Source organism: Dermochelys coriacea, chromosome 3, assembly GCF_009764565.3.
Source record: "Dermochelys coriacea isolate rDerCor1 chromosome 3, rDerCor1.pri.v4, whole genome shotgun sequence".
NCBI classification, from domain to species: Eukaryota; Metazoa; Chordata; order Testudines; family Dermochelyidae; genus Dermochelys; species Dermochelys coriacea.
The window spans coordinates 11,348,327-11,374,556 of record NC_050070.1 but is presented as its reverse complement, the minus strand read 5'-3'; the positions used below and the strand labels follow the sequence as shown (position 1 = coordinate 11,374,556).

At 50.0% G+C, this 26,230-nt stretch overlaps 1 protein-coding gene across 1 annotated transcript; it reads right to left on the bottom strand.

Annotated features, from left to right (window-relative positions):
• Positions 1-219: 219 nt before the first annotated feature.
• MCM3 (minichromosome maintenance complex component 3) lies at positions 220-26,230 on the bottom strand. Its single transcript, XM_038397120.2, has 17 exons — positions 25,974-26,230; positions 23,764-23,876; positions 22,491-22,699; positions 20,999-21,129; positions 19,860-20,098; positions 19,251-19,359; positions 18,002-18,155; positions 17,772-17,903; positions 16,844-17,052; positions 16,004-16,178; positions 14,034-14,160; positions 13,384-13,534; positions 12,479-12,619; positions 5,959-6,056; positions 5,330-5,424; positions 4,206-4,281; positions 220-2,166 (listed from the first exon to the last, which is right to left on the bottom strand). Exons 1-17 carry the CDS (start codon positions 26,052-26,054, stop codon positions 1,968-1,970), a joined length of 2,439 nt encoding a protein of 812 aa, XP_038253048.1. The 5' UTR covers positions 26,055-26,230; the 3' UTR covers positions 220-1,967.

Sequence of the window (26,230 nt, the reverse complement as noted above, 5' to 3'; positions counted from 1 at the left end):
GGGGGGGGCTCCAGCCAATAGTAAACAAATGGTAGAGAATCCCCTAGAAAGAAGGGCCCAGTCTTGTTACTCCCAACACCATTGGCAGAAGTGTTATAGTACATTCACCTTCCCCCAACTGCTTCACAGCTAAATTACACCTTCACGACCCCTCTGCTTGGGTCAGGGCTGGTCCAATTCCACAGAACATCCGCAATATAAGGCACCGCACTGGAGACATATGATCTTGACATTTTATTATTTGAATAAGTATTGTAGCATCCCCATCACTGAACACAAGACTGAGATGACAATTACACAAAGGAAAAAGCAGTATTAGCTATACAGAGTAAAATAGTAAGGACCACTTTCAACATCCACTCCTGCTGAGAGCCCTTTATAGGGAGTTACTAGTACAATTCTGATAGACCTTGCACCAACACTGCTAGGCAGGCACTGGCACCATGAAAAAATTACTCAGGACAGGTTCCATTATACACAAGTCATCTGAAACATAACTCTGGGCATATGGTTTTAGAGCTTTCTATCAATATATTATCTCTCTGTGTATAAACCTATTACACCATATAATGCAGAAGCCCAAACCTTCAATCTTACAAATCACTGGGCAAAAGGGAGTTAGTAACACTTTGCATCCTTCTCTGCTTGCCCCTGGAGAACAGTGATAGAAATGAGCACTAATTCAGCTGACAGTACTTATGGAGTTGCTGGGTAAAGTTTTCATATGTGCCTGAATCCTGTTAACTTTAAGTGGGCCTTGGTGCTTAAATCCCTTTGAAAATTAATGGGACTTAGGCTCAAAAGCACCTAAAACAATTAGACATGGCTTTCAATGCATCATGTGTCTTGTTCTATTCATTCTACAGGAAGACTTATTAACATGGATGAGAACTCTGGACAGAGGTCTGAAACCACATGCATCCCTTAGAAATTCTGCCGCCTTAAATTCCTTGATATGTAGAACCCTGGTATTGAAACAGGTTGCCAACTCAACAGTTCCTAACCTTTCCAAACCCTGTCACCAATCTGGCTTTGAAATTCCAGATAGGGCTGTGAGATTCACTCGTCCTTGGCTTTTCTCACCTACCACCAAGTCTAACATTGCATAGCAGGAAGAGCCTTTGAATCACATCTGCTAAGTCAAACCTGCCTACTCCTGGGAGTGTCAATTAAAATCCAATTGCAGAATCATTGTTCAAAATGGTCCAAATATCACAGCTCAGGTTGAGTTTGCAGCGTAAGTATTCAGGGAAAAGGACAAATTATCTTGACTTGTAAATGGAGCAGATTCACGTCTCAAATCACTAGAGATGATGGAACCCAATGTCATTTTGACGTCATTTTCCTAAGTGCATATTAATATCCCATTTAAAAACTTTAAAGTATGAGAATTTATAAAACTAACCACCAAATGGTGAATCTGTGCATTGCCATTGTAAAAATTACACTTTAGGCAGACATTTAAAAAATGGAGGAGGGTTTAAAAGGACCACCTCGGAATGAGAAATCTATGCTACGTGAAAGCATATAGCAAAAACTTGTGTCCTGAGCTCTCCACACGGAGATAAAAATCTCAAATCAACCTCAACTATTGGTGTCCTGAATGAAGCTTGTTAGAGGTTGCATACAGCGGAGACTCACCTAAAGCACATTTAGAAGACAAGTAATTTGTACTTAAGGGCTTTTTGCTGCTCATAAAAACAAAAACATTCCAATGGTTTTGGAATCAAACTAACCAAAACAGACTTTGGATCCCCAGGCCTTCAAGAACCAGCGTCTTTATTTCTTCTCAAACTACATGAGACAGCACAGAGCTACAGCTGCAGAGTTCACCAATTCCAGCTTGGGCTATAAGTGGCAGAAAGTTCAGTTCTGCCAAGTAATGCATTCAGGATGGGTCTGAGGACTCAAAGGAGAAGCGTTTCCAACTCCAATTCATGAGAACTTGGCAACTCCCGCCCCGAAGCTCAGATTAAGAAGATAATGTCATCAGACATCATGATCTGGTTATCGTCTTGCATGCGCTCCAATGCCACCCTGACTTCAGCTGCCGAGAAGGGGTCAGGGTTGTCCCGGTTGATGGACTCCATCAGGCTCTTCAGACCCACCGACTGCGCATGGGCAGCTCTGAACACCTCCAGGAGACCAGCCTTGAAAGCTTTCAGCCTAGCCAAGCAGGAGGAAAGGTAATTAGAACCAGAAGCTAGATTCAAATCATTCTTCATTCACAGCCATTAGTTCTTCCCCAGAGAGAGTCACAGCTCTCAGCATGAGACCAAAGATTGAGGACCCTAGCACCTGCAACCTATCTTGGGAATTTTTAAGGGGTCTTATCACCTTAGTACCCTACCTGCCAACCACGTGAGTAGGGGTCAATGGTATCGGCTATCTGACAGAGTGCCTTCCAAGCAGTAGGATTCCAAAGTGCTTTACAAACTAGATAGAATTGCTGCACCCAACCTGGAAACGCTGTTCAGGACAGGAAGCAAATAATACCCAACTGAACTGCAGGTGGTATTTTACCACCCACTTCAGAATCTGGTCAGCTCATAGGGGTTAAAGTGCCCTAACTCTTGTGATAGCTATTAAATGTATGAATGTTTTGTGCATGATTGTGTTCTACTCCATGGGGGAAAGGTCACCACAGCTCCACCAAGAACTAAAAACACTGGGGTGATTAAGGCAACTCACTAAGACTGTAAAACTTCCCTAGAGAAGGACCATTTTCCGGGGTGGTTTGGTTCAGACTGGGTTTGCCAAAGCCCAAGCAAGAAAGAATGAACGTGGGATACATAAACAGACCCAAGGCTTCAGCAAACAGATAGCGACAACTCTCATGGAAGAGCTGGAAAGCATGCTGGCCAATCAGACTTCCTATGTGGGAGACGGGTGATTTCTGACAGGTTTAGTAAGCATGTATGACCTGTCATTCGATATGTTTCCTCTGCAATGCTTTTACTCAAAGAATAAAAGTACTTTGCTTTGGAAAAAGCTGTGTGGTGACCTGTAACAGTCTTTGGTGACAACGCACAGCCCAGATGCTGGCTGTAAGGCAGACTGGCTGGCTGGAGCTATCACAGTGCAAGGCAAGGAGCTGGGCTGCCTTACAACCACCAGTTAGAAGGGAGTGGGACATGGGACCCTACTCAGAGACACGGGATGGCTGGAGACCTGAGAACACAGGGGTTATAGACACTCAACTGTCACAAAGAGTGCCATGTGATCTCCTGTGACCATAGGCCCTGACCATATCTTACATCTGTCCTAAGTGGCAGCATGTACCTCAAACAACACAGTCCCGCCCCTTAGCAACATGTGGGGCAAGGGCTCGGTACCTAATCAGAGATGCTAAATGGGTCACTCATACCCCTTCCTGGGTATTTACCAGAGGTTTCCCATTCAAATACTGCTCTAGCCTGGCGCTGCTGAGTTTATAAGACTTAAGGGGATTTAAGCCAAGATGGGGCTATGGATGCATAATATAGTAATTAACTTCCACCTCAGGCAGACTTAGTGCCCAGAAAAAGCACTGTGCTCTGGCTATATCTGAGCTGGCTACATCTGGAACCGCAGGCTCAGGTGAGACTTGCAAGGCCACAGCCGGTCTCCTTATTCTCTTTACTCTATGGAATGGACATCGTCCAACTCCCAGGTTGCTCCCCCAGCTGGAGTTAAATCCCATGAAGACAGCATACATTATCCTAAATTCTGTGTACAATATAAGCCCCTACCCCCCACCCCCCAATTAAGACTCAATATATTGTGAGCAGGGCAAAGAATCTGTTACCTACACAGGGGCTGACCCAAATCCACCCAAGCCAGTAATGACCAGGAGTTGCTATCATCCAGATGCCTATTTGAAGTGAATCAGGGCTAGTTAAGTATCTGCATCAAAAGCAGCCTTTCTATACACACTCAGCAGGAAGGGGAAGGTCTGGACTACCTCTCCTTTTCCCCAAGCAAGGAGAGAGGCCACACAGGGTGGGTCAGCTCATACTGCCCGATTGGACTGAACCCATTTTGTGAACGTCAGTCTCCAGGGTTGTCACGCTGGCAGTATTTTATTTAAAAGGAAGAGTGGTGAAATCCCCCAGGATTTCCATCTTTGTTTCTGGATAAGAGTTTATTTGATGCTAAGCCACAGAGCTGACTCCTTTGAGATCCAATGACACAACTCCCCATGGCTTCTTTAGCCCACCACTCACCTTGAGTCAGCCAACTCGGTCTTTTTGCTCCCTCCAGTCTCCGCAGGTTCAGGGGTCTTCGGGGTATGTGCCTGGACTAGAAGCAGAAAGCGAAGATGAGACATCTAGCAACTAAGAGCTACATGTCATCCCTCCAATGCCTGCGTGCACTCAAGATATAGTAGCATCTGCTGCAGCAACCAGGAGATTAGTACCATCTTTTAGCCTGTATCTGTACAGCATCTTGCAGTGTGGCGCTGTCACTAACTTCTTTCCAGAGCAAGGATATTATTCCTTCCATGTAGTTTTACAGTGGCTAATTAGTCTTACTGTTAATGCAGTATCTAGCACAACGGGGCCCTGGGATGCTACCATAATAATTAATATCCCTCTCACCAAAGCCATGAAAGGAATAATGCAATTGGTACACACCGGTGATTTCCATAGCTGTATCTGATCTCTGTAGTGGTTACATTCAGATATCTGGGGAAATGGGACCATGACGATGAGACAGCATTGCTACCTATAGCATAACACCCTGGTACTCAGTTTGGATTTTAGAGGTCTTTAGCATTCATGTGCCCATCATGGCCAATAAACTGTTCCTCAGCCCAAGAGATCTCCCTCCCAGGAAGACTTGCCCTATGCACACTCTGAGATGGGAGCAGGGTCTTCATCCCTGGTTGGACAGTGCCTAAAAACAACAGCCCCTTGCAAGTGGGCCCTTGTAAAGCACCGCAAGAATTTAGAGTGCAACATCAACGTGTAATGCCCACGGTAAACTTTGCTAACAGCAAGGGTTGCTATATCCTGGACCAGTCTCCCAAGCAAAGCAGTGGAAGCCCACTTTCTACAACTGGACAGAGGCTGTAGGGAACAATCCTGCACTGGCCCCCAGGGGTTGGAGCTGATCATCCAAGGTGTCTTGCTCCCACCTTCCAGTGTCCAGAGAAGCTCAGTTCATCTGTTGCCCCAAAAGCTGCGTCAGCAGGCAGCTTGAAACACAGCATGCCATCCAGTGGACTCTTCCACGGCATGCTCAAGTCCAGCACCAGTGCCCTTCTCCATCAGCATCAGGCAGGAGACAGCAACATACAGCCCCTTGTACACACAGGATCCAGGAAGAGGGAAAGAAAGCCGCTCACCTTCCGGCATTTCCTCTTCTGTATCACTGAAGTCATAGGGGTCATAGGACTCCCCCTCCTTGGCTTCCTGATCCCCAGGGTGCGCCTTCTTCCTCCTGCAGGGCAACAGAAGGTTACTGCCACTCCTCACCACTCTAGGCAAAACACCTCCAATGCCACAGGGGAGGCACTTCACACCTCTAACCACTGGGCGGGGATACAGCTGCGCCACCTGCAGATTATTGGTGAACCTCAGTGCTTCTCTTCAAACACTGAAGGAAGACACCTGGGTTGGTTCTGGTAACAAACGAGGAGCAGCCCTGAGGCTGGCCAAAGCTTTTGGAAGTTTATAAAAAGATTCAGATTTCCACCCCTCTAAAAACATGACTTTTCTAAAGCTTTCTCCTCTGCCCCCAAGTCCCAGACAGAGGTTCCAAGCCTACAGACAGTTGGTGAAATCCCCTGAGGCTGTTGGCTAGAGGGTATTTAGCTTTGTTAAATGCAGTCTGACCTCTCCAAGAAAATCCATTCCTGGGGTTGTTTCTGCACACAGTTGCGGCTGGTCAATTTCAGTCTCTCCCACCCAGTTGGGTTCGTCAATCCCAGCTAATTCTCCCTCCGAAGATGCATCTCCAGCCCCTCCAACACACCTCTTTTTCTTTCTCTCTCCACCCTCTGGTTCCTCATCCTCTTCAGTCTCTGTATCATCCTCCACCTGCTTCTTGCGTTTCTTTTCCTTCTCCAGCACCTGCAAAAGGGAGCCAAACAACCCAACCCAAGAAGATTAACAGGAGAATCAACCCCTCAGGCATTGAAGTTTTGGAATAGCCTTCCAAGGGAAGCAGTAGGGGCAAAAGACCTATCTGGTTTTAAGATTAAACTCAATAAGTTTATGGAGGAGATGGTATGATGGGATAATATGATTTTGGCAATTAACTGATCTTTAAATATTCATGGCCCATGATGGGATGTTAGATGGGGTGGGATCTGAGTTACTACAGAGAATTCTTTCCTGGGTATCTGTCTGGTGAATCTTGCCCATATGCTCAGGGTTTAGCTGATCGCCATATTTGGGGTTGGGAAGGAATTTTCCTCCAGGGCAGATTGGAAGAGGCCCTGGACGTTTTTCCACCTTCCTCTGTAGGATGGGCCATGGGTCACTTGCTGGAGGATTCTCTGTTCCTTGAAGTCTTTAAACCATATTTGAGGACTTCAATAGCTCAGACAATTGCGTCAGGGAAGCCTGGCTGTTTAAAAATAGCCGGAGCCTCGCGAACCAGCGGAGCGGCAGCGAACCAGCGGAGCAGCGGGGACAGCAGAGCAGCTCACAGCAGGAGTTTGCCTGGGACTGGTAAGTATCCGAGTGTGTGTGTTTGCTTGCTGAGGAAGTATCCGAGCGTGTGTTTGCTGGGAGGGAGCCTGAGTGAGTGTCTGATTGGCTGCTAGCCTGCAGGGGGCGGGCATTAGGGTGTCTGTGTGTTTGCGTCAGGGAAGCCTGGCTGTTTAAAAATAGCCGGAGCCTCGCGAACCAGCTGAGCGGCAGCGAACCAGCGGAGCAGCGGGGACAGCAGAGCAGCTCACAGCAGGAGTTTGCCTGGGACTGGTAAGTATCCGAGTGTGTGTGTTTGCTTGCTGAGGAAGTATCCGAGCGTGTGTTTGCTGGGAGGGAGCCTGAGTGAGTGTCTGATTGGCTGCTAGCCTGCAGGGGGCGGGCATTAGGGTGTCTGTGTGTTTGCGTCAGGGAAGCCTGGCTGTTTAAAAATAGCCGGAGCCTCGCGAACCAGCTGAGCGGCAGCGAACCAGCGGAGCAGCGGGGACAGCAGAGCAGCTCACAGCAGGAGTTTGCCTGGGACTGGTAAGTATCCGAGTGTGTGTGTTTGCTTGCTGAGGAAGTATCCGAGCGTGTGTTTGCTGGGAGGGAGCCTGAGTGAGTGTCTGATTGGCTGCTAGCCTGCAGGGGGCGGGCATTAGGGTGTCTGTGTGTTTGCGTCAGGGAAGCCTGGCTGTTTAAAAATAGCCGGAGCCTCGCGAACCAGCTGAGCGGCAGCGAACCAGCGGAGCAGCGGGGACAGCAGAGCAGCTCACAGCAGGAGTTTGCCTGGGACTGGTAAGTATCCGAGTGTGTGTGTTTGCTTGCTGAGGAAGTATCTGAGCGTGTGTTTGCTGGGAGGGAGCCTGAGTGAGTGTCTGATTGGCTGCTAGCCTGCAGGGGGCGGGCATTAGGGTGTCTGTGTGTTTGCGTCAGGGAAGCCTGGCTGTTTAAAATAGCCAGAGCCTCGCGAACCAGCTGAGCAGCGGGGACAGCAGAGCAGCTCACAGCAGGAGTTTGCCTGGGAGTTCGCCTGGAGTGAGCCCAGTGAGGCTTACATCTTGCCAACGTCTCTGAGGAAGCTCATAGTAGGTAGGTGATATGGAAGGGGGGGTTTCAGCTGTTGTGACCTGCACTGGATGTGCCATGTTTGTCTTTCTTCCACAGGACAGAAGCGACTTTGTCTGTACAAAGTGCAAGCTGGTCTCCATATTGGAAGAGAAGATTGAAGGTCTGGAGCAACAGGTAACGACCCTGCGTTGTATACGAGAGACTGAGGATTTTCTGGACCAAACTCAGGATAGCCTTCTAGGGGCACAAAGCTCTAAAGATGTAGAGCAGGTTGCACAGAGGAGCCAAGAGGCCAGTGAAGAAGCTTGGCAACATGTGACCTCCAGAAGAGATAAGCGGAATGTCCGGGTTCCAGTAACACAGACACAGGTAACTAACCGCTTTCATGTTCTCTCCACAGGTACCAATGCGGAGAGTGGACCAGATGATATGTCTGGGGGGAGAAAGCGGAAGGAGACTCCGCTGGTTGGGAGGCATGAGATGCGATGTCCTGAGGTTGGGGGTTCCACGACCACCACTCCCAAGAGGAGAAGGCGGGTGGTGGTGGTCGGGGACTCTCTCCTCCGGGGGACTGAGTCATCTATCTGCCGCCCTGACCGGGAAAACCGAGAAGTCTGCTGCTTGCCAGGGGCTAAGATTCGTGATGTGACGGAGAGACTGCCGAGACTCATCAAGCCCTCGGATCGCTACCCCTTCCTGCTTCTCCACGTGGGCACCAATGATACTGCCAAGAATGACCTTGAGCGGATCACTGCGGACTACGTGGCTCTGGGAAGAAGGATAAAGGAGTTGGAGGCGCAAGTGGTGTTCTCGTCCATCCTCCCCGTGGAAGGAAAAGGCCTGGGTAGGGACCGTCGAATCGTGGAGGTCAACGAATGGCTACGCAGGTGGTGTCGGAGAGAAGGCTTTGGATTCTTTGACCATGGGATGGTGTTCCATGAAGGAGGAGTGCTGGGCAGAGACGGGCTCCATCTTACGAAGAGAGGGAAGAACATCTTTGCCAGCAGGCTGGCTAACCTAGTGAGGAGGGCTTTAAACTAGGTTCACCGGGGGAAGGAGACCAAAGCCCTGAGGTAAGTGGGAAAGCGGGATACCGGGAGGAAGCACAGGCAGGAAGGTCTGTGAGGGGAGGGCTCCTGCCTCATACTGGGAATGAGGGGCGATCAACAGGTTATCTCAAGTGCTTATATACAAATGCACAAAGCCTTGGAAACAAGCAGGGAGAACTGGAGGTCCTGGTGATGTCAAGGAATTATGACGTGATTGGAATAACGGAGACTTGGTGGGATAACTCACATGACTGGAGTACAGTCATGGATGGTTATAAACTGTTCAGGAAGGACAGGCAGGGCAGAAAAGGTGGGGGAGTAGCACTGTATGTAAGGGAGCAGTATGACTGCTCAGAGCTCCGGTACGAAACTGTGGAAAAACCTGAGTGTCTCTGGATTAAGTTTAGAAGTGTGTGCAACAAGAGTGATGTCATGGTGGGAGTCTGCTATAGACCACCGGACCAGGGGGATGAGGTGGATGAGGCTTTCTTCCGGCAACTCACGGAAGCTACTAGATCGCATGCCCTGATTCTCATGGGTGACTTTAATTTTCCTGATATCTGCTGGGAGAGCAATACAGCGGTGCATAGACAATCCAGGAAGTTTTTGGAAAGCGTAGGGGACAATTTCCTGGTGCAAGTGCTAGGGGAGCCAACTAGGGGGAGCGCTTTTCTTGACCTGCTGCTCACAAACCGGGTAGAATTAGTGGGGGAAGCAAAAGTGGATGGGAATCTGGGAGGCAGTGACCATGAGTTGGTTGAGTTCAGGATCCTGACGCAGGGAAGAACGGTAAGCAGCAGGATACGGACCCTGGACTTCAGGAAAGCAGACTTTGACTCCCTCAGGGAACAGATGGCCAGGATCCCCTGGGGGACTAACATGAAAGGGAAGGGAGTCCAGGAGAGCTGGCTGTATTTCAAGGAATCCCTGTTGAGGTTACAGGGACAAACCATCCCGATGAGTCGAAAGAATAGTAAATATGGCAGGCGACCAGCTTGGCTTAATGGTGAAATCCTAGCGGATCTTAAACATAAAAAAGAAGCTTACAAGAAGTGGAAGCTTGGACATATGACCAGGGAAGAGTATAAAAATATTGCTCGGGCATGTAGGAAAGATATCAGGAGGGCCAAATCGCACCTGGAGCTGCAGCTAGCAAGAGATGTCAAGAGTAACAAGAAGGGTTTCTTCAGGTATGTTGGCAACAAGAAGAAAGCCAAGGAAAGTGTGGGCCCCTTACTGAATGAGGGAGGCAAGCTAGTGACAGAGGATGTGGAAAAAGCTAATGTACTCAATGCTTTTTTTGCCTCTGTTTTCACTAACAAGGTCAGCTCCCAGACTGCTGTGCTGGGCAACACAAAATGGGGAAGAGATGGCCAGCCCTCTGTAGAGATAGAGGTGGTTAGGGACTATTTAGAAAAGCTGGACGTGCACAAGTCCATGGGGCCGGACGAATTGCATCCGAGAGTGCTGAAGGAATTGGCGGCTGTGATTGCAGAGCCCTTGGCCATTATCTTTGAAAACTCGTGGCGAACGGGGGAAGTCCCGGATGACTGGAAAAAGGCTAATGTAGTGCCCATCTTTAAAAAAGGGAAGAAGGAGGATCCTGGGAACTACAGGCCGGTCAGCCTCACCTCAGTCCCTGGAAAAATCATGGAGCAGGTCCTCAAAGAATCAATCCTGAAGCACTTAGAGGAGAGGAAAGTGATCAGGAACAGTCAGCATGGATTCACCAAGGGAAGGTCATGCCTGACTAATCTAATCGCCTTTTATGATGAGATTACTGGTTCTGTGGATGAAGGGAAAGCAGTGGATGTATTGTTTCTTGACTTTAGCAAAGCTTTTGACACGGTCTCCCACAGCATTCTTGTCAGCAAGTTAAGGAAGTATGGGCTGGATGAATGCACTATAAGGTGGGTAGAAAGCTGGCTAGATTGTCGGGCTCAACGGGTAGTGATCAATGGCTCCATGTCTAGTTGGCAGCCGGTGTCAAGTGGAGTGCCCCAGGGGTCGGTCCTGGGGCCCGTTTTGTTCAATATCTTCATAAATGATCTGGAGGATGGTGTGGATTGCACTCTCAGCAAATTTGCGGATGATACTAAACTGGGAGGAGTGGTAGATACGCTGGAGGGGAGGGATAGGATACAGAAGGACCTAGACAAATTGGAGGATTGGGCCAAAAGAAATCTAATGAGGTTCAATAAGGATAAATGCAGGGTCCTGCACTTAGGATGGAAGAATCCAATGCACCGCTACAGACTAGGGACCGAATGGCTCGGCAGCAGTTCTGCGGAAAAGGACCTAGGGGTGACAGTGGACGAGAAGCTGGATATGAGTCAGCAGTGTGCCCTTGTTGCCAAGAAGGCCAATGGCATTTTGGGTTGTATAAGTAGGGGCATAGCGAGCAGATCGAGGGACGTGATCGTTCCCCTCTATTCGACACTGGTGAGGCCTCATCTGGAGTACTGTGTCCAGTTTTGGGCCCCACACTACAGGAAGGATGTGGATAAATTGGAAAGAGTACAACGAAGGGCAACGAAAATGATTAGGGGTCTAGAGCACATGACTTATGAGGAGAGGCTGAGGGAGCTGGGATTGTTTAGTCTGCAGAAGAGAAGAATGAGGGGGGATTTGATAGCTGCTTTCAACTACCTGAAAGGGGGTTTCAAAGAGGATGGCTCTAGACTGTTCTCAATGGTAGCAGATGACAGAACGAGGAGTAATGGTCTCAAGTTGCAATGGGGGAGGTTTAGATTGGATATTAGGAAAAACTTTTTCACTAAGAGGGTGGTGAAACACTGGAATGCGTTACCTTGGGAGGTGGTAGAATCTCCTTCCTTAGAGGTTTTTAAGGTCAGGCTTGACAAAGCCCTGGCTGGGATGATTTAACTGGGACTTGGTCCTGCTTTGAGCAGGGGGTTGGACTAGATGACCTTCTGGGGTCCCTTCCAACCCTGATATTCTATGATTCTATGATTCTATGACATAGGTGAGAGGTTTATCGCAGGAGTGGGTGGGTGAGATTCTGTGGCCTGCGTTGTGCAGGAGGTCAGACTAGATGATCAGAATGGTCCCTTCTGACCTTGATATCTATGAATCTATTGGATACATGCCGAGTCTCCAACAGAGAAGTCACAGCCGTGGTCTGGGAACAGAAAGTGTTTTACGTAGCAGTGGAGATCTTAGAGTGTTGGGTATCGTAATTAAGCCTCAACACCCCATCATGCCCATTTCACACAGGGAAACATGCACAGAGGTGGAGTCACCTGCCCACAGTTAGCAGCATAACCAGAAATAGAACCCAGGAGCCCTGACACCCAATATTCCAAAATTACTACAATACTTACTCCTATAGTACCTCTTGCTGCAGTCTCCAAGCACCATGACCCAGGATTAAGTCAACTCGCCACAAAAAAAGAGCAAAGCTCCAAATCCCTCCCAGATTAAGACCGCCAAGAGCAACCACCATTGCTTGCTTCCTAGACCACGCCGCGAAGAGCCCATCGCAGCTAGGGTCTTGGAAGGTGGCTCGCAGCAGGGAGTCTTCTACCCCACGCTACAGCTGCCAAGCCCCAGCACTCAGCCTGGACTCCAGCAACAGCCAGCACCACAGCTGAGAGCCAAACAAAGAAAAGCCAGATCCTGGAAGTTCCAACAGGGGGTTTTCCCCTTTAATTTAACCCTTTGGCACCCGGAGCCCTGGGGGGTTCCCACTACCTGCGGGCACCTTGGCTACATTCTCACCTTTTTGAAGTAGGCGAACTGCACCAGCTCTACGGCAGCTTCCGCGTCCTGCAGGTCAATCGTTTTGTTCATCCTGGCCTTTGCGTGGGCCGTGGAAAGCCTGATCAGCGTCTCCAGCGTACGGGCCGTGACAGGGGAGGTCTGGGAGGAGAGAGCAGAAGACAGCCCAGCAACTGAGCGATCAGACAATGGCTCCATGTTGCAGCAATGCCCACGTTCATTATGGTCCATGCTGGACAGCTGCAGGCAGTCCCAGCACAGATCAAGCAAGGCCACACCCCCGAAAGCCTTAGTCACGTGCATCTTTGCTGTAGTCTACATATGTCTTAGGATGCAAAGGAAGCCTGTGGAAGACACGCCCCTCAAAGAGTTGAGGGACAGTGCCAGTCATGAAACAGGAATAGTATGTACATGGTATGCTGTGGGCTATAGCCTCACGTGATCCATAACATCCCAGCGTACTAGGCCAGAGTGAGCCTTTGCTTGAGGCTCAGCATGTGTCTTTGGAGAAAGGACCATGTAAAACTAAGTGCATGTGATTTCCTCCTCTGTCCCCCCTGCCCCCCATCTCGGGGAATCAGCATCGGAAATGTGCTGCTCTGAAAAGCCCTGGCAGGCTCCAAACTGCAATTCAAGGAAAGAGACACTGCTTGAAAGCCAACTTTAGGGCAAGGGAAATAGGTCTCCCCCCACCCCGAGAATTATTAGCAAAAGCCTGGGAGCATGAGAGGAGCTCCAGAGAGGTGAACATCACCCCCCTAAGTGGGCGTCTCACAAGAGAGAACAGCTCAGGGCCGGATGTGTGACTCTGTTTCCTTGGCCCATGGGAAAAGGATGGAATTGACCCATTCTGGTCTCTTTCCTTGTCTGCTCCTGCCTCCCACACCCCGGAAAGATTTGCTCACCCTGGCAATGTCGGAGCTCATCTGGTCCTGGCTGCGGAGGCGGGAGTACTCCTCTGCTATGTAATTCGCTGACTCTTGGGTCAACACCGGCTTGATGATCTTGGCCACGTGGATGTATTTTCTCATGAACTCCATGCTAACTATCTTCTCTCTGGCAGAGACACACAAACATATACACAAGTTATGGAATGGGACCAGGAGACTCCATTTTTACTGTGCCACTCCCTTCCAAAAGGAAGTCGTCCCCCCAGCAACATGAGCCACACATAAAGAACAGGAACACTGCGGGCTGCACTTGGAACGTACACGTGCATGGAATGCTCAGCCACATAACAATGTTCTCCATGATCCTCTTTCAGACTTGTGGTATGGGCCAGGTGCAGAACGGCTGCTGTGTTCCACCCCAGGGCAGGACGTCTGTCAGCAGTGGGCTAGTGATCCTTCCAGGGATCCTTCCACACAAATGCCACTATATAAAGGCAAGGTACTGCTGCTGCAGGCGACATTTCTCCCACTCCCTTGGCAAGCCCACAAAGGAGCTTGGATGCCAAAGCCCCAGCAGTTTATAACCAGTCATACCGTGAACCTCCTCAAAGATGAAAACCGTGACTGAATCACCACAGGGATGGGGCAGACAGGGATACACTCACTTGTGCCTCTTGGGGCCATGCAGAAGGTTGTCGTGTTTTTCATACACTTGTAGCTCCTGGTCCTCCTCCTGCACCACATTAGGATCATCCGTAGCCAGGATCTCTATTGCGCTGCCCAGGGGCATGGCTGGGAGACACATTAGGAGAGCAGGATTTACACATCATCCAGGCCCGAACCCTTGAGAGGCTAATACATAGCTTGGCTAAGCCACAGATATCACCCCAGAAATCTCTACAGCTGACTAGCACCGAGGAGAGAGAGCCATGGTTTAGGGTGGTAACAGGGCACGTATAACTAGGCAAAATAGGATGCGACTGAACAAAGCAAACTGAAGACCAGACATCAGGTAAAGCTTATTTCCTGCGAGATCTGAGTATCCTTCCAAGGGGAGCGGAGGAAACGCCCAACTGGATAGGACAAGCCACTGGAGAATGTGCTGCAGACAACAGTCTTGCACTGGCCGTACCCCGGAGATGGACTAGATCCAATAGGATTTTCCTCTCATTTAAGACTCTGGGAAAGGAGAAGCTTGAGACCAATTATGCTGCAGGTTTTGAGCCCCCAGGAGTTTTGCGCATCACTCAGCTGAGCTCACCCTGTCACTAAATTAAGACAGAACAATGCAGAAAAGCACTTGAGATTAGTATGGCTCTGCCTGAGTCAAATACCTCAGCCATTCCTAGTAGCCCAACCTGCTGTTTATTCTGCTGCTGGCTTTCATCTACCACATTTGCCATGACTGTTCAGATAACCCGGCATGCAACAAGCTACTGGAGGGCGAGAGCTAGTCTGCTTAATGGTCAATGCACTGCAATGGGCGAGATCAGAGTCCAGCCCCTCAGGGCACAGGAATAAAGAGAAGCTTCCGACCAACCGAGTACGGGTCCCCAGATGGCAAGTGCAACATAAAGCCTAGAGAAATTTGGGGGTGAGGTGGGTAAGAGGAATCCCACGGTCTTGGGAAAGGGAGAAGAAACACTGTCAGTTGTACTGGGTCAGACCAATGGTCCATCTAGCCCAGTATCCTGTCTTCCGACAGTGGCCAGTGCCAGGTGCTTCAGAGGGAACGAACAGAACAGAGCAGTTATCAAGCGATTCATCCCGTTGTCAAGTCCCAGCTTCTGGCAGTCAGAAGACTAGGGACACTCAGCATAAGGTAAGGAGTACTTGTGGCACCTTACAGACTAAAATTTATTTGAGCATAAGCTTTCATGAGCTACAGCTCACTTCATCGGATTTATTCGGTAGAAAATACAGTGGGGAGATTTATATACACACACACAGAGAACAACAAACAATGGGTTTTATCATACACACTGTAAGGAGAGTGATCACTTAAGATGAGCTATTCCCTGACCTTCTTGGCTAATAAGCAGGGATGGACCTATCCAACTCTTTTTTGAACCCATTTATACTTTTAGCCTTCACAACATCCTCTGGCAGTGAGTTCCGCAAGCTAACTGTGCGTTATGTGAAAAAAATACTTCATCTTTGTTTTAAACCTGCTGCCTAATAATTTAATTGGGTGACCATTGGTTTCTGTGGTATGTGAAAGGATAAATGACACTTCCTTATTCATTTTCCCCACATCAGTCATGATTTTATACATCTCTATCACCCTTAGTCGTCTCTTTTCCGAGCTGAAAAATCCCAGTCTTTTTAACCTATCCGCATATGGAAGCTGTTTCATACCCGAATCATTTTTGCTGCCCGTCTCTGTACCTTCTCCAATTCTAATATCTTTTTTGAGCTGGGGCGACCAGAACTGCATACAGTATTCAAGCCGTGGGCATACCATGGATTTATATAGTGGCGTTATCATTTTCTGTCTTATTATCTATCCCTTTTCTAATGATTCATAATATTGTTAGCTTTGACTGCCACTGCACATTGAGCAGATGTTTTCACAAAGGATTGGGGAGTCAGGATGAAAGCAGGTGGGGGGAAAAAGAGAGAAGACTCAACTCACCATCCCCATCCTGCTCGCCAGGTCCTCGGTACCGGTGCATTCGCAGGACGTGGTCCGAGATCTCCCTGTCGTGCTCAGGGTCCATCTGATCCAAGACGATGAAGAGCAGATCGAATCGGGACAGCAAGGAGTCTTGAAGGCCAATGTTCTCCATGGGAGTTTTGTACTGATCGTACTGCAAAGAGCAGGGAGATGAGTTACAGGAGACCCTGAAACTATCAGAAGTGCTTGGACTTCGTTGCTTTTGAGGGACTGGGTGTCACAGGATTTAAGAACGAAGGTGCTAACACATCATCCCGGTCTGAACGCTGCACATTGGAAAATAAATGCTGCCTGGAAAATAAACCCAGCAGCATTGCCCCGCCCCACCATGCCTTGTTGCCCCATTTACAAAGGGAACTGGTACATTTTACACTCTGCCTCCCCCAGAGTCAACACCAAGCCAGGCGCTTTCCAGATCAGAGCTGAAAACCATGTGTTGCTTTAATTGCTCAGTTTAACAGCTCTTGGGCTGAGCTCCAGAAAATGGGCTAGAGGCCATGTTCAGTCTCCAGCTCATTGATTTCAAGATGCACTGGGGGTGCACTGGATGTGAGAGCAGAGTCTGGGCCCAGCGTGGACATTAGGATATGTTTTTGGCATCCGCAACTGCACGGAGACCTACCCAGGACCCTGTTATTTGGATCAAGCGTTTGTACCATCTAGAATTTCCATCAGGGCCTCTTGCTCACCCCTCAGGAGATCAGATGATCCTCTCCTGGAAGGTGGGTCGGGTCTCAGTAGCTACTAGGAGAAGAGCTGATCCAAGAGAGCCCCCCACCAGCACTCGCCCTGACTCACCCTGCCGTAAACAGGATTGGCTGCAGCCAACACACTGCAGCGGGCGTTAAGCCTGGCATGGATGCCTGCCTTGGCAATGGTCACGCGGCCCTGCTCCATCACCTCATGGATGGCCGTGCGGTCGATGTCGGACATCTTGTCGAACTCATCAATGCAGACCACGCCCCGGTCAGCCAGGACCATGGCTCCCGCTTCCAAGCGGCGTTCACCTGGGGGGTGGAGCAGGGAGTAGTCCAGGGTTATGTACGGGCCATCATCCCCAAGCCCTCCCCTTCGCTCTGAAATTCACAGAGATCTGACAGGTCCCCGGCATCTGGGGTTCAAATCCCCAAAACTCAGGTGCCCAAGGAGTACATGAAATCCTGGCTTCAGAGACAGCTCTGCCTAACTCTCCGCAGTGGAGAGCAGTGGGGGTAACGCAGGGAAAGCCAGTGAGATGAATCTTCAAGACAGACAGGCATGGGAGGACCTGGGGGTGGGATGGGACTATCTTGGGTGGAAAGTAACCAGATCCTATTCAAAGAAGCAGGTACCATTAGTTCTCGCACAGGTAGTTCCAGCAGCAGGAAGGTCAAGAACATCTGTGCAGTGATTTAGGGACATGGCACAACCAGCTCCTGCTGCCTATTGGGATCCCACACAGGATATGGAAGAGCCGAGAGCCATCTGCCTAGCTGCCCGAGCAGGTGCCTCTCAGAGACATGCAGCCTGAGAAGATGTAAGAAGCTGCATCCCAGCAGACATCCACCAACAATGCTCTGGCACCGGAGAAGAGGTTCCCATCATGTAAAAGCTTCCAGCAAGAGCAACTAATGGTTCTGTGATGGCTGACAGATGTTACAGCAGCCTCACATCTTACAGAGCCATTCCCTTTACTTCCTTCCTCCCAGCATCCTCTGCCAGCAGAGCGTTTCAACGATAACCTTACCAGTTTCTTGGTCCGTGGTGACGGCAGCAGTCAGACCAACTCCAGAGGAGCCCCTGCCGGTGGTGGGGATGGCCCGGGGGGCTGTGGAGAGCACGTAACGCAGCAGCTGAGACTTGGCAACTGAAGGGTCTCCTGGAAAGGACGAGTCCGAGCAACTATGAAGCGTCCCATCACACAGGCTTTGCCCTCCCGTCACCATAGCATCCCAATGCCACTCCCCTCCGCCCTACCTATCAGCAGGATGTTGATGTCTCCTCTGATGCGGCTCCCATTCTCCAGGACCTTCTCCACGCCTCCAAGCAGCATGCAGAGAATCGCTTTCTTGATATACTCATGCCCATGGATACTGGGGGCCAGAGACCTCGAGAGTTGGTCAAAGACATCCTAAGGCAGAGGAAACGAGGTGTACCACATAAAAAAAATCCAGCCGACAAGAATGGCTTCCTTTTCAAAGGACACGATCAGGTAGTTTAGGCTTTGCTAGTCTAATGAGTGGGCTTAAAATCAACAGGAAAGGTCACTGGCAACTGTTACACATCAGGCACGTTCCCCTGCAGGACAGGAGCTCCCGACAGCATGGGACTAGGTCAGGAGAACTAGAAAGAGAGACACTGATTCAGCTAGTCCAGCTGAGAAAAAATGGGTGTTTTAAATCCCTTCAGCAGTGACCTAAGGGGAAGAATTTTTACAATGCGATTTTAACCTGCGTGCACTTCTGAGAGACAAAAAAGGGAGGTTTTTTCTTTTTTTTGTTTTGTTTTTTATATTGGGCCAGACCTTGCATCGATGCTATTTACAGGAGAGATTCTGAGCTTCCTTTAACATTCCTGCCCATTGCTCAAGTTCTCTCCTCCATGGTAAAGCAGCAACCCCTTTAAGAGCAAGGTAGGCTGGGAAATTTCTCCAGGATATGGTTCTAAAGGGGAGGTCAATCGGAGGGCACTCTCTGGTTAAGAAAAGAACTGCAGGCACTGCAGTAAGAGAGGAGGGGTATGGATTAGGGTTGATTTGTTTCTCTAATAGAGAAGTGTAGGATTTGACCTTGTATCCTTTGAGTCTTGGCAATGCTCAAACTTTGATCAGCTAAGGAGAAGGGGAGGGTCTGAGAGTGAAGAGCAGACACGATTGGATTCCAGCGTGATCAGTGCATGCACAAGAGAGACGTCTGATCAGATAGATGCTGAGCTAGTATCTGAAGAGCATCAACATGAAGCAAAGGAATTGTTTATGCTGGGCCGAAGTGATGAGAAGAAACTAAGCAAATGATACTGGGACGACCGAGTAAGAGCCCCCCTACCCCCGCACAGAATAAGTGGGGGAAGCTATATCTTTAGAGCCATTTAAAGCTGGACAAAGTACTAGAAAACATTCAGAGCATCCTGTCTTGCGCCATGGGGATGGGTTAGCTGACCAGTGTTTATGTTCCTATCTCTAATATACAACTTTCTACAAGGTGTGTTTGAAAATAAAGCTTAATACCTTTGAACGACTTTTGCTAAATCTCTTGATCTTGGCCACATCAGAGGCAGAGTAAAGAGGCCGAACCTCTTTGCTCATCTGCTTCACATGGCAGGCGATCAAAATGGTTCTGAAAAGGAGAGGGAGCTTGGTCAAGTGTAGAACACAAAAACCCTGCAGACAGCCCAACCATCCAAGGACCTACAGATTACAGCAATCACCCACAGCGTCCTTCCATAAGGGTCAACTCCTCAAGCTGAGTCTTGGAGACTGGAAAGCTCAGAAAACGATGTATCCTGATGCCCTCGTGTCTGCTTAATTAACTGAGCAATAAGACCATTCTTCATCTGTGTCTGCAGCACTACATCCCTATCCTTTTTTTGGTCCTGGCCATCCACAGTCACTAGAAAGCTAATGGGACCTTCCAAGAGATTCAGGGTGTTTGACTCGATGTTCTGGCCCAATTACAACACCATACTGCTGTTCAACAGCTATTACATCCCACCCCAGAGCTGGCTGCATCTCAGTGGCAAGTGAAGTGCTCCTCCTATAAAAGGTACAGAGCATTCTGGGATCTTTCACAATGAAAGCAGCAATATGAAGGGAAGGTGATTATACTGTGTGCCTCACCTGAATGTCCCTGATGTGTAGCCCCCCTTCTTCCCGGGCAGACAGCGGTAAGTTCCAACAACCTGGATTCGGTCCCCAGGCTTCACCCTGTCCACCAGGTCATCATCCAGAACAATGTCCACAGAGCGAGGAAGCTGACCAGCTGGAGCCTTCTCAGGCATCTCCTGGATGGTGATGGTTTGATGGTCCTTGTAGACAGAGAGGCCAAATTCCGTCTCCAGGGGATTGTTCTCTTCATCCTGGATGAGCGACACAGTAATGAGATGCCTCATTCACAGGAGCATGGCAAAGGAGTCTCTGGGATCAGATGGGGTCACCCACACAGGGAAGGGAGGCTGGAGTGTCCTTGTGATAGCAGTGAGACAGGACTGTGCTGCAAGGGGATTCTTTATTGAGGCTGCTGGACACAGAGACCTTGTGGTTCACCCAGGCTCTTCAGCTCCCAGACTAACAGCCAGTTCTACCTTGCGTGAGCCCCTTCGGCCTACTCAAGTACTAGCACAGACTAAGCAGTCATGAAGAGCTCTGCTGGCTACACCAGACAGGCAGTCACAGATCACCCATGCAAGAGCAGTTACATGAGCAAGACCTTCAGGTGAGAAGAGTGTTATTTGGTCACTGGCAGCTCAATTACCCACTATGGTCTCCAGAGACCAAGTGATCACTCTGCCTAATAGACCATTTGATCCAGTCTGATTAACAGATGCTTCCATCTGACCAAGAGCCTAGGTTTGAACTCCATCAAATCCAGCACAGACTACGAAACAATTCATAAGCTGCCTCCTTTGCACTGCTGCCTTCAGGTCTGAAACGGTGTTAGCCGATGCTGATGTCTGTTTCTTGGGAGGGCATTCAACTGGCCACTAGGAGGGGCTCCAAATACATCAGCACCTCTGCTACAGCAGAGCCTATACATTACTGTTGTTTAATCAACATGCATGCCCCACAGATGAAGCCAGAGGGAGGTAACTCGCTCCCAATAGCTATATGGGTCGACTGCAGTGAGGTCCACTGGACTGGGACTCAGGAGACCTGGGATCTATACCCAGCTCTGCCACTGGCCTACTGTATGGCCTTGGGCAAGTCACTTCCTTCCCCAGGTCTCTGGCAAATATTTGACACTGCCTCCGTTTGCTCACCTTAGTGGGGTAGACAGAGCTGGATGGAAAAGCTTCGAGAGTCGTCATGTCCGTGTATCGGCGTTCAATGGTCTTCTTGGTAGCTGGGCAGTAATGGACGCTGCGGACGATCTTCGGGCGTACCAGAGAGCCTGCATTCAGATTTGTTTGGTGGGAGGAAAAAGTTAGGAGGGAAGAAACCCTGTAGACCTTCCCCACTCATAGAATCTCAGGGTTGGAAGGGACCTCAGGAGGTCATCTAGTCCAACCCCCTGCTCAAAGCAGGACCAGCCAGGGCTTTGTCAAGCCTGACCTTAAAAACTTGTAAGGAAGGAGATTCCACCACCTCCCTAGGTAATGCATTCCAGTGCTTCACCACCATCCTAGTGAAAAAGTTGATCCTAATATCCAACCTAAACCTCCCCCACTGCAACTTGAGACCATTACTCCTTGTTCTGTCATCTGCTACCACTGAGAACAGTCTAGATCCATCCTCTTTGGAACCCCTTACAGGTAGTTGAAAGCAGCTATCAAATCCCCCCTCATTCTTCTCTTCTGCAGACTAAACAATCCCAGTTCCCTCAGCCTCTCCTCCTAAGTCATGTGTTCCAGTCCCCTAATCATTTTTGTTGCCTTCCGCTGGATGCTTTCCAATTTTTCCACATCCTTCTTGTAGTGTGGGGCCCAAAACCGGACACAGTACTTCAGATGAGGCCTCACCAATGTCAAATAGAGGGGAACGATCACATCCCTCGATCTGCTGGCAATGCCCCTACTTATACAGCCCAAAATGCCATTAGCCTTCTTGGCAACAAGGGCACACTGTTGACTCATATCCAGCTTCTCGTCCACTGTAACCCCTAGGTCCTTTTCTGCAGAACTGCTGCCTAGCCACTCGGTCCCTAGTCTGTAGCGGTGCATGGGATTCTTCCGTCCTAAGTTCAGGACTCTGCACTTGTCCTTGTTGAACCTCATCAGATTTCTTTTGGCCCAATCCTCTAATTTGTCTAGGTCCCTCTGTATCCTATCCCTACCTTCCAGCGTATCTACCACTCCTGCCAGTTTAGTGTCGTCTGCAAACTTGCTGAGGGTGCAGTCCGCGCCATCCTCCAGATCATTAATGAAGATATTGAACAAAACCGGCCCCAGGACTGACCCTTGGGGCACTCCGTTTGATACCTGCTGCCAACTAGACGTGGAGCCATTGATCACTACCCATTGAGCCCGACGATCTAGCCAGCTTTCTATCCACCTTATAGTCCACTCCTGTTCACCATGACTTCAGCAGTGGGGTTTCTATCTGTTCCACTGGGAGATCATCCCACAGAATAGCAGCTCTCGGGGCATGTTCCCTGACAACAAGCCTAAATTTCTCAGCTACCTTTCACTCCATGACTCCTAGTTATACCCTAGAGCATCCCTGACGTTCCCACCGTTCTAGTGCCTACAAATAGCTATCAATCCCACGTGTGCATTCGGAGGGAACATCTCAGCCCCCACACACCATACTCACATTTTGTCACAATGCCCTCCACGCAGACCATGCAGCCCAGAAAACAGGATGTCAGTGTCCGGGGCGTCACGTGTTTGGAACCAAAGCTGCCCTCGAGCCCGATGTAGAATTCCTCATACTGCTTAGCGTATGTGGCATCGATGGACGCAACAAAGTCCTTCAGGGCGCGCTGAAAGGCAACTAGCTCCTCGAAGGCATTGCTCAGGAGCCTGTAGCAAAGGGCAGCAGGACTCTGGTCAGTGCAGCTGCTAGGAGTGGATCTTGCCAGCACATCCGCAGCAGGAAGACCCTTCTTTCACACAGTGGCAATTCCTAATGCCTTCACAGGTTAATAGCAGAGCTGGGCAAACACCAACAGATGTTTCCCCATCACTCACATGAGAATTTACTTCAGTCAAGAAGTGAATGTGCAATGGACATTAAGTCCCTAACCAGGTTACGCACCTAACTCCCACCGCAAGTCTATGGGATTTAGGAACCAAAGTGACTGAGGCAGTTTTGAAAGTCTCACTGGGAGCCTATCTGTAGGTGCTGAAATATTTGTATAAGTCTGGTCCTAAGCCCCCATTAGATTCCTAAATTACTTGGGTGCTTTTGAAAGTGTTCCCATCCCCTATATTCGCTTTCTGCTTGCCAATGTCAAACCAAGGAGGGGAGTATAGTGTTGACATCATCTAACTACATCATGATAAAAGCTACCTGTGCCTCATCTCCTGTGATTTTACATCAAGATGGCTAATGCATGGTAAAAAAAAAACAAAAACAAAAAAACACACTATACACGCACCCCTTTTTGGCAGTGAAGACATAACCTTAGGTCAGGTCCACACAAGAAACTTTTGCCAGTATTGCAAGTCTGTTTGTGTTAAAATGGTTGTCCACCCCCCCCCCCCCAAAAAAAAATTAATATGGCCTATTGTAGATGGTTAAGTGCTTTGGCTGATGCATCTTCTGTTGCTCAGGGACCGTTATAAGATATAGTGGCAAACACACTTTAGATGTCGGTATAAGCTGTGTCTACATTAGGATGGTTTGCTGGTATAAGTACACAGACAAACCTTTTCTAGCGCAGACTAGGCTTTAGAGACAAAGTAAAAGCTTAACCCATTGGCCCGCCTACAAAGTTTGCCAACAGGGCAACAACTGTAATGGCTCTCCTCTCATGCCAGTCACAAAACCTAAGGACATTCAGAAGGTTGCATGCTATGCAGTAGCCGAATGGAAAGTATCTTGCTAACCGCTCTTATCCAGTCACTTCAGAGGCCACTCTTACCGGTTGGCTCTCTTCTCATTCTTCCTCCGCAGGTCATTGATGCTGACAATCAGACGATACTGATTGTCACTGATCACATCCCGGACTTTGCTCTGGTAAATCCCCTGATCCTCCTGCAACATGCCATGGGAGAAGGGATCCATTTTATAAAGTTAAGCCAGTGAGATGTAGCCCCTTTGATCTGATTCCAGAGGAATGTCTTTAGTGGCACAGAAAGTCCCCAACTGTTATTGATGTCAGAATATCTTTGTTGCAAGGAGTCAAATATAAAGGGAAGAGTAAACACCTTTAAAATCCCTCCTGGCCAGAGGAAAAACCCTTTCACCTGTAAAGGGTTAAGAAGCTAGGATAACCTCGTTGGCACCTGACCACAATGACCAATGAGGAGACAAGATACTTTCAAAGCTGGGGGGGGGGGGGGGGGAAGAGAAACAAAGGCTCTGTCTGTCTGTGTGATGCTTTTGCCAGGAACACATCAGGAATGGAGCCTTAGAACTTAGTAAGTAATGTAGCTAGATATGCGTTAGATTCTGTTTTGTTTAAAAGGCTGAGAAAATAAGCTGTGCTGAATGGAATGGATATTCCTGTTTTTGCGTCTTTTTGTAACTTAAGGTTTTGCCTAGAGGGATTCTCTATGTTTTGAATCTAATTATCCTGTAAGGTATTTACCATCCTGATTTTACAGAGGTGATTCTTTTTACTTTTTCTTCTATTAAAATTCTTCTTTTAGGAACCCAATTGCTTTTTCATTGTTCTTAAGATCCAAGGGTTTGGGTCTGTGTTCACCTATGCAAATTGGTCAGGATTTTTATCAAACATTCACCAGGAAAGGGGGTGTAGGGTTTGGGAGGATATTGGGGGGAAAACGTTTCCAAGCGGGCTCTTTCCCAGTTATATGTTGGTTAGATGCTTGTTGGTGGCAGCAATAAAGTCCAGGGGAAAAAGGAAAATAGTTTGTACCTTAGGGAAGTTTTAACCTAAGCTGGTAAAAATAAGCTTAGGAGGTTTTCATGCAGGTCCCCACATCTGTACCCTAGAGTTCAGAGGGGGGAAGGAACCTTGACACAAAAAAAGCCCAGATAGAGGGAGGCACTCTCAATCCCCCTCCCCACCCTGGGGTACGTCTGCACTTTGAGTTGGAGGTGCAGTTCCCAACTTGTGGAGACATACCCACACCAGCTCTGATAGAGCTGGTTCACTAAATATAGAGCATAGCCATGCCAGCGTGAGACGCAGGAGGGACTAACCACCCAAAGCATGGACCCCTCTGAGACCAGAGGCACATACTTGAGGTGGCTAGTAGCCTCCCGCCACCAAAGTTACAATCTATTTGTAGCACGTTAGCTCAATCAGAGCTAGCACAAGAATGTCTCCTCCAGCTGGGAATGGCAGCATAGGAGCAGTTTGTAATGGGGGGGCGGGGATCTCCACCCAATAGAGGCCAGGGTGAGAAATGGGGAGGGTGGGAGAGAGCTGAGAACCCCCAGCTCACTCTGTGGGGCTGGAGAAGGAAACAGGAAACCCAGGAACAGCCCTCCTCTCCCCCCAGCACCCATCCCCTCTGCCGCCTCCCCCCCAGCACCCCTTCCCCCCATCCCTCTGCCGCCTCCCCCCAGCAACCCCTCCCCCCCATCCCCTCTGCCGCCTCCTCCCACAGCACCCCTCCCCCATCCCCTCTGCCGCCTCCCCCCAGCAACCCCTCCCCCCATCCCCTCTGCCGCCTCCCCCCCCAGCACCCCTCCCCCCCATCCCCTCTGCCGCCTCCCCCCCAGCACCCCTCCCCCCATCCCCTCTGCCGCCTCCCCCCCAGCACCCCTCCCCCCATCCCCTCTGCCGCCTCCCCCCCAGCACCCCTCCCCCCATCCCCTCTGCCGCCTCCCCCCCAGCACCCCTCCCCCCATCCCCTCTGCCGCCTCCCCCCCAGCACCCCTCCCCCCAATCCCCCTCTGCCGCCTCCCCCCCAGCACCCCTCCCCCCATCCCCTCTGCCGCCTCCCCCTCCTCTCCCCCCAGCACCCCTCGGCCTTTCTCCAGACCACCCCCCCCACTCGTTCCCTTTCCAGCCCCCCACATCCCTTCTGCAGCCTCTCCGGCAGCGGCTAGAGGCGCTACTGGCGCAGCCTGGACCGGCCGGACTCGGGGCTCCCCGCCGCCCCGCAGCAGGGCCGGGAGCCCGGGGACTCCGGCCCCCCCGCGCCGCTGCCGCCTCACCTCGTCGTCCAGGAAGTCGAGGTAGTCGCGCTGCGCCTCCCGCAGCTCCGCGTCCTCCAGCCCGGCCGGGGGGGCCGCCATGCTGCCTGCGCTGGGGAGCGGACCCGGCGGGACGGGACCGGAGGCTGCTCGGGGCAGAGGCTGGAGGGGCGCAGGCCGGGCCCGCCGCGCTCGCGATCCCGCTGGCTCCACCCCGGGCGCCAAAACGCGATACGTTTTCCCGCCAAGGCAAAGGTGACAAAAGGCTCCCAGCCTGG

Coding starts and splice junctions, on each gene's coding strand:
- MCM3 (XM_038397120.2), bottom strand. CDS start 26,054: ATGGCGGCCCCCCCGGCCGGGCTGGAGGACGCGGAGCTGCGGGAGGCG. Junction 13,535..14,033: donor CATGGCCCCAAGAGGCACAA/GTGAGTGTATCC, acceptor TGTCTCTGCCAG/AGAGAAGATAGTTAGCATGG. Junction 4,282..5,329: donor AGAAGAGGAAATGCCGGAAG/GTGAGCGGCTTT, acceptor TTCTGCTTCTAG/TCCAGGCACATACCCCGAAG.